Source organism: Ammodytes marinus (genome assembly GCF_949987685.1).
Source record: "Ammodytes marinus genome assembly, chromosome: 2".
NCBI classification, from domain to species: Eukaryota; Metazoa; Chordata; class Actinopteri; order Uranoscopiformes; family Ammodytidae; genus Ammodytes; species Ammodytes marinus.
Window position 1 is genome coordinate 14,034,349 of NC_137231.1, and position 15,918 is coordinate 14,050,266.

Sequence of the window (15,918 nt, forward strand, 5' to 3'; positions counted from 1 at the left end):
CTGTTAATGCTGGGGCTATGAAGTGTGGAGGCAGGAAATGTTCAGTTCAGTGGAACAGCTTTGTCATTAAAATCTATAGCGCTCTAAGCTCTCAGTGGTTTCACACAATGTGTAAACAAACAAAGTTATTAGCTTGAGTTGCACTACCACAGGGAATTAAAGGAAGGCTTGGCTGACCACTAACTAATGCATGACAAGTAGTAGCTGTATACTTCAAAGAGTATAATTTGGCCTACAAGCGGTTTGCCAGGCTTTACTGCCAATGAAATTAAAATATTTGAAAATTAAGACAAGGCGAGGGATGAAGAGAGGATTTCTAGGATCTCACATCTGAGTACAGATCTGTGGAAATGGTTTGAAGGGAGTGTAAAGATACATGAGATCATTTGTGTAGCTCAGAAGGTACAGTAGGGGTCAGGATAATGACTACAGTTTTTGGGGTTGATTTTAAGGGCACGGTGAGGAGCAGATAGTGTTAACATGGTTATAATCCTCATGAGAAAAGAACTTAATGAGTCTCTCCTCCAGCATTAATCTCTCTCTCTCTCTCTCTCTCTCTCTCTCTCTCTCTCTCTCTCTGTTTTCCACGCTATTCCCCCTCTCTTCCAGGCTAATGAGACATAACCACTTTCTCTTTCTTTCCTCTCTTCATTGAACCTCACTGAGAAGATCTCATTATTTCCCTGAATACAAATGATGTAATTGTCCTCAGGAATCAGGGTTTCTCCTTAAGAATGACACGGCACCTGAGTTTGCATTCTCTCCTCATAGTCTGCTCCTCTATAAGAGCACAAGTTAAAGTTTGGGGCTTTAAAGATTCACTTTCTAAAGAGCTTCCAGGAGTTATACATTACCTGAAACTGTGACCAGTTTTTGGTTTGCCCAATTAAAAGACTGGAGGAATAGCTCGACATTTCAAACCAAGATCCACATAGTTTTAAACAATTCAAAATAACAGGTAACATTTGATTAAAAAGGCTGGAAGAGAGATCTTGCGTGAGAGTTCCTTTGTATCTCATTTCCCCCTGCTCTTGCTTATCGTGCGGTTTGCTCACTGACATTGTGTGTTCTTTCCAAGCGAGAATATCCAGGGTTCGGTTGGATCTACTTCAAGGTGAATCCGATAATCACGTTTCTCTTTCATAGCCAAACAGTTTGATATGGATTTTGTGAAGTGAGTGTGTATGACTGTTTGATTTGTTTTGTACTCTTGGTTCCCTCTTGTTTACTCTCCTGTATTCATCAGTTGGACGCTGGTTGTTTCCTATTTAACACCGTCTGGTTTTCTAGGGAAACCTGCCACCAGACTACCGCATCAGCCTCATTGACATTGGACTGGTCATTGAATACCTCATGGGCGGGGCATATCGGTGTAACTACACCAGGAAAAGATTCAGAACTTTATACCACAACCTCTTTGGACCCAAGAGGGTGAGTGACTGATTCCCATTCCATTATTTTCAACAGTGAAATCAGTCATGATAAGGGCAAGGTGAATAATATAGACAAATTATATAAATGATGTAGGTAGTGAGTTAGCATGTATATAGGGGAGAGTGGCCTAAGTTGTGCCAGTGGGGAAGTTGTGCCACCCCCTGTTTCTAGAAAACCATAGAAGAAATTGGAAATGTGACCACATATTTAAGATGAGCCATCCATTTAACTCATCCTGTAAAGAAGGGAGAAACATGGAATAAGATATAAGCACATTTAAGGTCAAAAAAACGTTTTTTTGCCTCTAAAAGTAAAATTTCCATGATCAAGGTTTTTTGATTATTGTGTCTGAACAATTATAGACACGTTTGAAAACATTTGACACATGCTTTAGTGCTTCAGTATGCTACACTTTGTGTCTATATCGTTAGCACGATGTCAGCCCTAAACTGCTGCATCATGCTTATTATCCAAAATTCTGGGGTTGGGGTGATTTGTGCCAGAGGGCCTAGGTGAGTAATAAGTAAGTAAGTAAGTAAAATGTATTTATAAAAGCACATGTATAACAGTTTGCACTGTCCAAAGTGCTGTACATAATGCATTCAGTGGGTAAGCAATGAAATAACAATAACAAAAATAAAAGACATAAAGCCCATACATCCACATATAAACAAAGATAGTAGTGCAGAGGTGAGATAGTTAATGGGGAGGAAAAACCAGGGTGTACAGATGGGTTTTGAGCCTTGATTTAAAGGCAGATATGTAGGGGGAACCGCATATGCCAGGTGGCAGTTGGTTCTACAAGGGCGGAGCAGCTAGTGCAAAGTACATTTCTGAGAGTTGTGCCATTGGCATGGCTGTTTACGCTGGTCACCAAAAGAAAGTGATTGTCTACAGTAGCTCAGAAGAGACTGACATCTCCATTCCACTTAACGACACCACTGATGAGAGAAAGATGGCCAGAAAGATGATGATGGTGACTTTGTCAATGTGAGCTTTGCAGGTAAAACCATTAGATCTGCTAGGCCTTGTTTAAGAAAATTGTCCTTCAATCTTTGTAAAATATTTATTTTATTTACTTTAAATAAACCTTAAATAAGTAATTGTCTTATGGATTTGTCTTGCATTACAGTTTATGAGATATATATCAATGGCACAATTCACCCCATGGTATTCTCTCCAACGGCACAACTTACACCACACCGGGGGCAAGTTGTGCCACAAGACAACTTTTTTTCCGATCGCTATATTTCTTCAACAGTTTATTCCAGATCCAAAGTTTTTATTGCCAGGGATGCACAACACCCTGAAATATATGTACATATTAGAGTTGGAGACTTTACTGTCAAGGTCTCACTTTAAAGTCACTTTGAATAAAAAGTGGCACAACTTAGGCCACTCTCCCCTACAGTATAGGGGAGAACGGGGTAAGTAGGCACACTTTTTACTCTAGTGAGAATTGCTCATCACCAAAACATCTGTCAATAGCCATTCCTACATTAAATTGAAGCTTAAGGTGTTGGCTAGAAATGTGTGTCTCTCTTTTTTTCCAACTTATTGTAATGAAGAAGTAATTTACCATCAAAGACACTCTGACACATTGTGACAACCAACCCCATCAAGGGGTCGGTTGTCACACACTATGGGGTTGTTTGTCACAATGTTATCTTAATGGGAAACATCTTAAAAAGAAGGCAAGGAGGCAGAACCAAATTTGAATGTTTAATTGCATTGTCAAGTTGACAAATAGGCCTACATAACGTTCTGTAGCCTTGGCAGCTGGTCTAGTTTGGGATGCACTGGGTTGTTTTGATTTTGTTGCCCTTTTTTCTTTTGCTTGCTAGCTGCCTTTTCCTGCTCTATTCTTTCCTTCTCTGGGGTGTCAGTGAGGATACAGCTTGACAATTTATTTCGTTATTGGGTTCCTTTTCTGGCTGCAGCCTTGAGATAACATGTGACAACCAACCCCCCAAAAAATTTGACGACCAACCCCAACTTGAATTTCTTGCTAGCATCAAGGCCAACAACCATCTGACAACTAATTAGCTTGCTAACCACAATCTAAACTATAGTTTACCCTTCACACTTTCTGAGGGTAACAAGTGTTTTGTTATAGACCCATTGTGTAAAAGCCTAGAAGAAAAATACTGAGAAGCAAAATATTTAGAATTTGACATGAAAAACACAAAACATCCTCTCACCTGAAATGCAGCTGTCTTCCTCCAAGGAAGTCTATGTATGTGACCTCTGATCCCAATTCTGGACCTTTTTTATATCAACATTTCAGAGCTAGCGCACTCTGGTGGCGAGATATAACGAATGTGACATCCAACCCATGTGACAAATTACCCCGTTCTCCCCTACATATTATATATTTTTTTTTCATGACTGAATTCATTTGAAAACATATGCAATACTGCAACTGGATTCTGTTCTTTTAGTTTTTATAAATACAAGGAAAAAGTTTGTTGTAAAAAGCAGGAAAGATATAGTTTCATACGGGTTTAACTGATATCAACTGACTACTATATCGTTTAACATATCCATAAACCCCAAACAGTATGTTGAGATGAAATCAAAATGTCAGCCCCAAAAAGAACAACACATCCGTAAAAAAAACAACATTGAGGAGCTAACATAAGAGTCGTCTTCCCCACGATTTTTTCCATTTCCACTACAAGTAAAGTGGCAGCAATACACAGCAGGCTATTATCTTGATGCAACAAATCATCCATCTATAGCAGTGGCTCTTTATCATGTGCCATCATAACCCCAGGAATATACACACTTCATTCCAAACACTACATACACTCATCTGATTGATAAGCACACATTCAACCAAACTGGAGGACCTGATCATCATGAAATCATGTGCTTGGTGGTTGTGTGTTATACGCCACTTTATATAGTATCATATATAGTAGCATTATATAGTATTATGTTCACGCTCTGTGGTTCTGATTTGTAATACTCTCATTCTGCCTTAATACCTCATACACGGTCACAGGTGTGGTGAAAATAGAAGCATACACAGCTCTGTCAGAAACCCCATATTTCTGCTTGATGGTGCACCAGTGTGTTTTTATATTTGAGTATGTGAGCTTTTGAGTGTGTTTGTGAGCCTTCACGTGCCTGTTTATCTCACTGTATGTCTCCCATGGCAGCAACAAAGCAGCTGAAAGACTCAGATAAAACCAAAGCAAAGAAACGGGACACAGACTGAGCACAGAGGCAAAATGAGAGAGAGAGAGAAAGTCAGAGTCAGTTCCAATTTAACTGTGATTAACATTATGAAACAAACGTGTGTTCACGTTTTCACGTACACACGTGCACAAACACATGTTAACTAAGAACAAAGCCTCGAAATAGATGCAAATATCAAAATCCCCATAAGAGACCTGGGCTATTTTTACCAACTCAGATGATGGCTCATGAATACATAATTCATACATGCATGCCCTGCTTTAATACAGATACACAGCACTGTTGCACAAATGAACCCTTACTTTAATACATGCAAACATGCAACCGTAGTATTGTTGCTGTTTGCATAGTATATGGTCAATCACGGCAGCACAAAATGCTATCCGTCATTGTTGTTGCCATTTTTAAAGACAACCATTTAACTGACAGTGAATGACGTAACATATTAAAGGATTTTTATGGCCTCATGTTAGTGAGTCTGTCTGTCCGTGTTGTGTTGTGCTTATAGAGTAAATCACTCTATAAAATACATCCGACAAGGTCTTGTTCTGTTTGTTTATGTTTTTGTTGCTTTTCTAGCCCAAAGCCCTGAAACTGCTGGGAATGGAGGTGAGTGTTGATCTCATCATGGCTGTTGTTCAGCTGTTATCGTTCCTTCAGTGTTCCTCTCTCTCGTCTTAAGCACAGTCTTCTCCTTCGTAACGTGTTGAGTCTTGAGTCAGTCTGCAGAACCTTTTGAGTAGAATAGTCGTTTAGTGTTTATCGTGTGCCTCGCCGTCTTTTAAAGGAAGACCCTGAAGCATATTTGATTAATTTTCCTTTCTGTATACACTTTTGAGCCAGTGGAAGGCTTAGTGTCAAATGCAATTATTACTTAATTTATCTTCCTTGTAAAAAGTTATTTTTCAGTTTACACTTCTTTGCCATACTAGGTGGGTGTTATGCTCACATGTATCCATGGTGTACACACCATGAAGTATCCACATCATAGAACTTTTACCACAACATTGGTCTACAGATTTTTCAGGGACATTTATATCTAACTTGCATGGCTGTCTATTACTTTGTATGTTTGCCGGTTTGAAATCTATCTGTGTTTTCTCTCGATGTTTGTGTTCTTAATGACATGCTCTCTTTTTTAATCCGATTCACCATTGAATCTGTTAGGCAAGGCCTGGCCATGAAACAGAAAATGTTAAATATTCAAAGATTCACAAAACCTACTTTTCTACAGTATATACAGTACATACACTCAACAAAAATATAAACGCAACACTTTTGTTTTTGCTCACATTTTTCATGAGATGGACTTAAAGATCTAAAATTCATTCTAGATACACAATATTACCATTTCTCTCAAACATTGTTCACAAATCTGTCTAAATGTGTGATAGTGAGCACTTCTGCTTTGCTGAGATAATCCATCCCACCTCACAAGTGTGCCACATCAAGATGCTGATCTGACATCATGATTAGTGCACAGGTGTGCCTTAGACCGTCCACAATAAAAGGCCACCCTGAAATGTGCATTTTTTTTGCTTTATTGGGGGTCTGGGGACTCAGAACCAGTCAGTATCTGGTGTGACCACCATTTGCCTCATGCAGTGCAACACATCTTCTTCGCATAGAGTTTATCAGATTGTCAATTGTGGCCTGTGGAATGTTGGTCCACTCCTCTTCAATGGCTGTGCGAAGTTGCTGGATATTAGTGGGAAGTGGTGCACGCTGTCGTATACGCCGGTCAAGCACATCCCAAACATGCTCAATGGGTGACATGTCCGGTGAGTATGCTGGCCATGCAAGAACTGGGACATTTTCAGCTTCCAAGAATTGTGTACAGATCCTTGCAACATGGGGCCGTGCATTATCTTGCTGAAACGTGAGGTGATGTTCCTGGATGTATGGCACAACAATGGGCCTCAGGATCTCATCACGGTATCTCTGTGCATTCAAAATGCCATCAATAAAATGCACCTGCACCTGTTCTTTGTCCATAACAGATGCCTGCCCATACCATAACCCCACCACCACCATGGGCCACTCGATCCACAACATTGACATCAGCAAAGCGCTCACCCACACGACGCCACACACGCTGTCTGCCATCTGCCCTGAATAATGTAAACCGAGATTCATCCGTGAAGAGAACACCTCTCCAACGTGCCAGACGCCATCGAATGTGAGCATTTGCCCACTCAAGTCTGTTACGGCGACGAGCTGGAGTCAGGTCAAGACCCCGATGAGGACGACGAGCATGCAGTTGAGCTTCCCTGAGACGGTTTCTGACAGTTTGTGCAGAAATTGTTTGGTTATGCAAACCAATTGTTTCAGCAGCTGTCTCAGTGGCTGGTCTCAGACGATCTTGGAGGTGAACCTGCTGGATGTGGAGGTCCTGGGCTGGGGTGGTTACACGTGGTCTGCGGTTGTGAGGCCGGTTGGATGTACTGCCATATTCTCTGAAACGCCTTTGGAGACGGCTTATGGTGGAGAAATGAACATTCAATGCACGAGCAACAGATCTGGTTGACATTCCTGCTGTCAGCATGCCAATTGCACGCTCCCTCAATGCTTGTGGCATCTGTGGCATTTTGCTGTGAGACAAAACTGCACATTTCAGGGTGGCCTTTTATTGTGGACAGTCTAAGGCACACCTGTGCACTAATCATGATGTCAGATCAGCATCTTGATGTGGCACACCTGTGAGGTGGGATGGATTATCTCAGCAAAGCAGAAGTGCTCACTATCACACATTTAGACAGATTTGTGAACAATGTTTGAGAGAAATGGTAATATTGTGTATCTGGATTGAATTTTAGATCTTTAAGTCCATCGCATGAAAAATGGGAGCAAAAACAAAAGTGTTGCGTTTATATTTTTGTTGAGTGTAGTATGTGCCCGCATCTAATATTACTGAATGATTTACTGCCATACTAATAACGTATCTTTCTATGTCTAGACAATCCGTTTTAGAGGAATCAATAGTAGAATAACCAAAAGCCTTTCTTAGATCTCTGTTATTGATATACCGTCAGTAGTCCTCAATTGTTAGATGTGACATTATTTGAGATCAATGCCGTTCTGCTAACATGCCATTAAGACACTAACTGAGAAAGGGAGACAATGTGGAAACACAGGTTTCACCACTGGGTGTGTTTTTTTGTTTGTTTTTTTTTTTAAAGAGAGAGAAAAGTGTTTGAGACTGTGGCTGTTATGTGTATTTCCTGTGTTTGTGTGTGTGTGTGTGTGTGTGTGTGTGTGTGTGTGGCACTTTGTCCTTTCACGTGTGTCTTCTAATGTCTGATTACGCCTCTGCATTCAACTAACTTTCATCATGTGAAGGGTGAGCAATTTCAGAAAATACATTTAGAAAATATTTTCTTGGTGAAATGACCCATCTAGACATGTGTCTAAATGTGCCAAACACGGGGCCAGCCAACTCTATCTTAAGAGATAAAGTTATGGGGATGATCCAGTTTCTTGGGTTTGACTTTTACCTTCCATTGGCAACCCAAGCTTTGAATGAATACAACATAGCATCAACCTAAAAAACTCTACGTTGTTCTGTTTTAATGTATTCAAGACAATAAATAAATTGAGTAACTAGTCACCCCAAAATGTGTACATCTACATAGCCGTCTCTCTCTCTTAGTCTCCACCCCACTCACCTGCTTTGGATTTCCACCAGGATGACATGCCCATTCGCAGAGGCCGCCAGAAGACGACACGTAAACGAGAGGAGGAGGTGGACATTGATTTGGACGACCCAGAAATCAACCACTTCCCTTTCCCCTTCCATGAGCTCATGGTATGGGCCGTGCTTATGAAACGTCAGAAGATGGCGCTGTTCTTTTGGCAGCATGGAGAAGAGGCCATGGCCAAGGCCTTGGTTGCGTGTAAGCTTTGTAAGGCCATGGCACACGAAGCATCAGAGAACGACATGGTGGATGACATCTCCCAGGAACTAAACCACAATTCCAGGTTGGTGACACAGATTATGTACACAAACATCGCAAAAACACAGAAACACACTCTGTTGGTGTGGTTCTAAATGATTAACGCAAAAGGTCTACCAGAAATGTGTTCCTCCACGCTCCATGGGCAGATACACACACTAACATGCCTTCTTCCCTTCAAACTGACCTGTTTCAGACAACTCAATTCTCCCATGGGATAAGTGACAAAGATACAGAAAATTAATAACTTGCATCAATCGTTAGAGGAAGATATGCATTTGAGACACTCTAGGTAATTACCTAGAGTGTGAAATTCTGGCTATGAAAATAACTTTTAATTAAGGAAATGTATTTCAGATACAACAAATGAAGCACAGTCACACCATTCCCATCTCCCCTGTGTGTGTGTGTGTGTGTGTGTGTGTGTGTGTGTGTGTGTGTGTGTGTGTGTGTGTGTGTGTGTGTGTGTGTGTGTGTGTGTGTGTGTGTGTGTGTGTGTGTGTGTGTGTGTGCGTGTGCGTGCGTGCGTGTAAACTCAAGGGATATTCTTTGTGAACTTGGGTTATTTATAATGCATAGAAGTACATACAGTAATAGCTACATTCTATAGGGGGTTCTTACTTTCAGCAGCAGTTGTTCTGCAAACAAGCTGTGTAAATACAGTTGGGATATTCCCCTTTTATATTTCATGATATACCGTATCCTAGAAGCCCTTTATAGGAACAGAAACGTATTTGTCCATCCAAACAATGCTGAACTTGCTGTGCATTCATGACATTGTGAGACCTTGTTTTATGTATCCTCCAAACCTCATAGATATTAGTCCTGTATTATACACATTGAACTACTGAGGACAGATTGCTTTCCATTAAGTTTCCAGTATTCTTTTGTGATTTTTGAGTGCATGTATGGCTGCATGTGAGAATGTCCTCCGGCTGTATTATTATATTATGGTGAAACTTTATCTCAGAGTATTGATAATTTTTTTATCGTCTAGAAGGGAAGATATTAAAATGCTGTCTCAAGGGTACACGTCTCATTTGTGTCAATAATTGTTCTTATTTGATTGAGTGTTGTGTGTGTTTATGTAATGTATGTGTGTGCAAATGGTTCTCATATGTTGGCCTTATTTCTCAAAGACATTTTTGAAATCTGCAAACAGCATTTTTTTGTTCAGCATGCAGTACACGTCATTTCGCCTTGGAAAGAATACAGACAAATTTACCTGTTAGAATTTGGTCCCTCTTTGCAGTGTACTCTTGTGCTAAATAAATTAGATATGCCTTTCATGTAAGGCCCTGATCATGTTGATATTCAAGATGGTGCGTCTGTGTGTGCAAGTATTTGTGTGCTGATTTAATCTCTTAGAATCTGACTACTTAAGCAGTTTAATTACATTTTTACATTTATTGAACAAAGTGTTTTACCGTCTCTATGTTCCTGTATATGTCCTACCTATAATTTCCTAGAGAGTTTGCCCAGCTGGCAGTGGAACTCCTAGACCAGTCCTATAAACAGGATGAGCAGATGGCCATGAAGCTACTGACATACGAGCTAAAAAACTGGAGCAACGCCACCTGCCTGCAGCTGGCAGTAGCAGCAAAGCACAGAGATTTCATCGCTCACACCTGCAGTCAAATGCTGCTGACCGACATGTGGATGGGACGACTGCGAATGCGCAAAAACTCAGGGCTGAAGGTAATGGAAGTGATCCATGTGTTTGGGATAACCTGTGGGTTCAAAAAAATGTACTTGCATTGGATAAAATGTATGTGCACTTCACAATGACTTCAGAGCTTTTAGAGAGGTAGGTTTTATTGGAATGCTTGAATCCCCGCATACTGCCTAAGAGAAGCCGGGCAGAGTAAGTAATGACAAATCCTCTCACCTTTCCGGAGAAACTACCATAGAGGTGGGCCCAAATCCCTAATGTGGAACTGCTGAGCGGCTTACAGAAAAGTGGAGAGAAGTTACATCACGTGGCAGCCACCAGGTGTGATGTGTGGAAATGTAGGGATGTGAAGCAGGGATAATTGCTGATTGCCTTTCTGTAGGACATGTGCTTTGGAGTGGACATGTTATCGATATTGACGCAAAGGCCACCCAGTATGAGCTTAACAATTTCGCACCAGATAGCACAAGTTTATTTTCCCCAACAACTGTACAGTGTATGCCTTTTAATAATTTTTTATACATTTGACCCAAACTGTGCAGATGAATAAAAGGTAGCTTTTATTCAAAACTCTAGTAAAGAGGCATAAACAAGCGAAAGCTTGGAGCACGCTAGTCTGGCTGGTTATAACTGTGGTGTGGCCATGGTGACTCATTCCTAATAATGGGGACAGTGTGCAGTGGGCTGTGAAAAGTGGGCAGGTCACTTCTGACGTATGTACGCTTGTTGGCACCTAAGAGGAATAATGAATCTGTATACAATTTTATGATATCAATAAAATATATTTTTCACCAGATTTGAGGGTTTAGTCAATATCATAAAGTTTAAAATATTTACATAAATATAAATAAAGTGTTTGAAATTATTTCAAGTCTTCCAGGGTGTTTCTATCTTAAAAGATAAAACATTTCGACGCAGTGCATTCAGTGAGTCTACTTGGACTCTTCAGAGTAATCTTAATTGAGTTTAAGTAGGTTTAATGATGATAAATACGCTGCCAGTCAAGGTCACATGGGATAGCTGTGAGGAGTAGTAGCCTAGTTGTGTGCCTCCTAGTTGAATTTCTTCGACAGCTTCATTAGCAGAAGCCTACAAAGCGGTCTCTTAAGCCACAGGGGACCGAACAATTGATCTTAACATTGACATCGTGCCCCACATATTTTATATCAAGATGTCTATTAGGACTGATGGTTGAATTTTTGGTGATAACGGCTTTCCAAACGTCCGTCAGAAGGGTGATCGCAGGCAGCTGTTCAGATCAGAGAGTGTGAAGTTATTCATAATGAAGAGTAGCCCTGCTGAAGAGACGGCTGGGTTTACACTCATTCATACACTGAGTGAGACGCGATGATGAGTCTGGCTGGCTACTTGGAGCACACTTTCGCCTTTGCAGGAGTGAGTGAGAGAGTGCACTGCTAAAGCAAGCTCATTGGAGCAGAAAGGAAACTACAAGTGGAACAAACAAGATTCTGTGCCCCTGGGAGTTCATGATATACAGCAAATTGCATTGTCAACATGTTGTCAAAATAGTATGTGTGCACATTTCTCAGTTGCAATAGTTGTGGGGGCAGTCACCTTAAAGCCAACACTCTGACTCATATTATGGTTACTGGATGCTACACATGGACTGTCAACTGCAATTGCAAGATAAGTATATTGATTTCTTCACACATCAATTACTCTATAAAACTATTGACGTCTTTGCTTTCGATCCCTCACTTTATGTGCTTTGGTCATGATTGTATTTCTCACTGGTCACTACCCTCATTCCATCATCTGAAACACTCCTTTGTATTCAGTCATTATGTCTGGTCATTTGAATTTACTAACATGAATTGCCTCAATTGTATACCTCAACCGATCAGAAATGAGTACACTTAACTGATTCAGTTTCAGTTCAATGTTGTAGTCAAGTAATAGTCCAGTCGTCAACGCAATTAATACAGCTAAACTTTACTGCTAAATTAGTTGAAGACAGCTGCTTCAAGAGATAAGAGGACACTCGATTACACAGCTCTCCATTTTCGTTCCTTTCTATTGTTCTTCACCTTCATTATTTGGTAACAGACTTGCTCTGGTTTTACTTGTTTGAAGTATTTACAGCTTGCCTGCTTCCCTTATCTGCTCTGAGTGTATGTCCCTCTCATCCATCCTGGCAGTGCAGCTTGCTGCCTGTCTGGACTAATTGTTTTGTAATTGACTTCCACAATGAGAACCCTTGCTTTGGCTGTCATAAATACAAAATATTTGTCATTCAGCCTTGCGCAGGCCAGGACCTGATGGTGATTTTATATTATGGGAGTCTCATATGTGTCTGTCGCTTCCCAATTATGACGGTTGGTTTGTACCTAATTTCCACTGGTCATGAAAGTGTACATCTTTATCACATCTGTCGCTTCCAGCTCTTCTCCCTAACTTTCCCCCTCCTCCACATCCTGTCTCCCTCATCATTCAGGTCATCCTAGGGCTGCTTCTGCCACCGTCCATTCTGAGTCTGGAGTTCAAGAACAAGGACGAGATGTCCTACATGCCCCAGGACCAGGAGGCCTACCTGCAGGAGAAGGAGGAGGAGGAGCCCGATAAGCCAGTGAAGGAGAAGGAGGAGGAAGACATGGAGTTCACAGTAAGATCTTACTGTGAGACGCAGTACAACTCCGTGGTGAGAGAACCCACCTCAGCCCCGCAACTCAGAATCTATACACATTATTCAAACTTTAGGTGATACACAACATGCAAAACATGTCCACACCTCTTGTGGACCTTTTTTATACAAATGTTTTTGTCCACAATGACGTGTGGATATTATTCTCCACACACACTCACAAACACACACACACACACGCGCACACACACACACACACACACACACACACACACACACACACACACACACACACACACACACATACTTGTTTCTCTATTCTGGCCAACTGGACCCTCTTCCAGCCTAATCGGCCTTTCCTGTTTCTCGTTGTCTTAGCAAAGACATAGTCGTGGAGTTGTAGAGTCTCAGTCTGTTTGCCGCTTGTGGGTTCCCTCGTGTATGTTTCTTCTTCCAGCTATCTCCTTCTCTATTTTCTCTTTGCCTTTTCTTTGGTCCTTCCTGTTCTCTGCCCAGCTCTTTTTTCTTTTTTCTTTATTACTTTTTCTTTTAGCTCCTTCGCTCTTTAGCTCTTTCTCTCTTTTGTTCCCTTCTCCAAGTTCAGTTCTGATTGAGGTACTGTATGCTAGCCGATTGCTGCCCCTCACTCTCTCTCCCATTGATGATGGCTCGCCGCAGCATACCACTCAGCATGTCGGCTGCTGAGCATGGAAGTCCCAGGCTTTTGCATTGTATAACCATGTCCGCCTGCTATTGCAGAGCTGAAATCATGCAGAGTCCGAGCACCTTCTCCCAGCTCACAGTGGAAGAGTTTGTTCTATCTGCATAGACATGGGTGTACAGCAAGGTTATAGGACTTGTTCCATTTCAATTCAGTCAATTCTGGAGATTATACCGAGATCCAGTTTGTGTGTTGAAATCAAGGCTGGAATCAAAACAACAATGTTAATATACCCAAACTGGATTGAAGGTTGTCCCAGTAAGTGATTGAACTGAAGCCGAGCGCCTTTCAGCACCACTGTGCATAATCTCCATTTGCATTGAGCACAGCCAGCAAGCCAGGGCATGGATTCACTGACACATGCAGCCCCCAGACAATGTAGTGGTAAACAAGGAACCCTTCTGCCAGAGGATGCATTTGCAACGAGCCTCGTCCCTTTGCCCTGGCTTCTGACTGCACAAATGCACCTTCAGATACTTATGAATCACACAAGGATTCATACAGATAACACAGGCTGCTACACCACAAAGGGAGATTGTATTGTTCTATCCTGAGATGCTTTAGATAAACCACACTGCAATGAATGTCATAGCTTGTGTGACAGCTTGTATTCACTTGCTGATCAGATAATGTGCATGTTCAGTACAGTAAAGGCATGGTGTGATTTACACTCTGGCATCTGAATCTGTTCACAATTTAGGCCCCGTCTTTATGTGCCAAACATTTGGCAATATTAATCCCTTAATTGATTACTGATAGCAATTACTTCTTAAATTACTTGGTGATGGTTCAAGTAATGTTGTACCTTTTCGGTGGCCTATATTTCATACCAACCACTATATATTTGGACCGCCTTTCAAGCATTTTATATTGACCCATGTCTGCTATACTTCCCTACAAAGGCACAGTGCAGTAAGTAGTAAGGATCAGTAAAGAAAACAAGGTTCACAGTAGACTGAAATACAGTTAGAAAGGTTGTAATGCATTTCAGACTATAAGACACTCACAAGTATCCATCATTTACATAGAACTATCAAAATGTGTCCTCCCAGCTTTGTTAATCATTTTTAGAAATCAATAGAATACATACATTTACAATTTAATATGTTTTATTATTTTTCCTAATATCTGAAGGTAGCTTAACCATCAAACCACATATTCACAAGGGTCAACATTATTTATCAGCTACTGAGATTGTCTACACTAGCTACCTAATTTCCCTGTAGTTTTGTTTTGTTTGTTTGTTTTTCTTTTTAAATCCAGCATGATTTGATTTAGCTGCTGCCTTAATGAACAATGTGGAATAACAAACTGAATAACAAAGATGTCAGTTATTTAAAGTGAATATGTTTTCAATTATAGAAAACATCTAGGAGAAAATCAATAACTAAACCTAATTTGAGCTATCTAACAAGCTAGCCTTAACTTGATAAAGCACTCTAACCTTATTTAAATGTAAAGTCACTGTGCTTTGCCTTTATAGGGCAGTATACTTGTTCACATACAATACAATCCCACAAATGAATGAATGAGTTCTGGTGTTGCGTTGACATTAAGACCACGATCCATACAAACAATGGGCTTCAAAACCTCTCTCATGGAAATAAATAAATGTGTCACAGATCAAAATGAGATATCTATGTCTTATCTTTCTCCTTTTCTTTTTCTGTCTTCTTTTTGTCATTATGTTGTGTCTTTTCTGCCTCTTTATCGTTGTCTGAGACACATTCCATGAGTGTGTGTGTGTGTGTGTGTCTGCGTCATACTGTGTTACCAGTTTTCACCCAACACTCCACCTCAAACACACATTTTACATTTTGGAATGATGGCTTTGCCTGTGCTTGCTTCTTTGATTATGATATTAAAACTGTGCAGTATAGCCATAATGTAAACCTCTCCCCCTTCTCTTTTTTCTCCTCTTTTCTTTGTTGTTTGACTCTTCCCATCCCACCTCCCCCCTTCCATATGCTTGTCTTCCTCTCCATCCACCTTCTGCATCTCCCCCTCATCTCCTCCTCCATCTTTCTAATCGTCTGCGTATTCCCGCTCTTTCCATCCCTCTATACCTCAAACCTTTCAATCCTTCCTCCCTCGCTCCATGTGGGGTTTGCATTCCCCAAGGCAATGCTGGGCAAGGTAACAGCAGAGACGTCCAGAAAGAAGGATGTTGCAGAGGTTCAGAAACGCCACCGCCTTATCCCCATGGGACGCAAGATATACGAGTTCTACAACGCTCCTATTGTCAAGTTCTGGTTCCACACGGTCAGTGTCGGCTTCAGCAACACCACCTACATATTTGGATTGTCACTGTCCGTGCTTAATGTCTTCCTGC

General features: G+C 41.0%; 1 protein-coding gene across 12 annotated transcripts in view; it reads left to right on the forward strand.

The window, feature by feature from the left end:
• The window catches only part of trpm3 (transient receptor potential cation channel, subfamily M, member 3), a gene marked incomplete at both ends in the record, with an annotated part of 142,316 nt that overhangs the window by 117,941 nt on the left and 8,457 nt on the right, over window positions 1-15,918 (forward strand). For 4 of the 12 annotated variants that reach the window (XM_080051480.1, XM_080051481.1, XM_080051482.1 and 1 more), the window contains 6 exons: window positions 1,291-1,431; window positions 5,218-5,247; window positions 8,324-8,616; window positions 10,061-10,289; window positions 12,719-12,922; window positions 15,708-15,848. In XM_080051480.1, the coding sequence (XP_079907606.1) occupies window positions 1,291-1,431; window positions 5,218-5,247; window positions 8,324-8,616; window positions 10,061-10,289; window positions 12,719-12,922; window positions 15,708-15,848 (1,038 nt within the window). Of the gene's footprint in view, window positions 1-1,078; window positions 1,115-1,290; window positions 1,432-5,217; window positions 5,248-8,323; window positions 8,617-10,060; window positions 10,290-12,718; window positions 12,923-15,707; window positions 15,849-15,918 lie in introns of all 12 variants that reach the window. The other 8 variants (XM_080051476.1, XM_080051479.1, XM_080051483.1 and 5 more) reach the window with 5 other exon arrangements.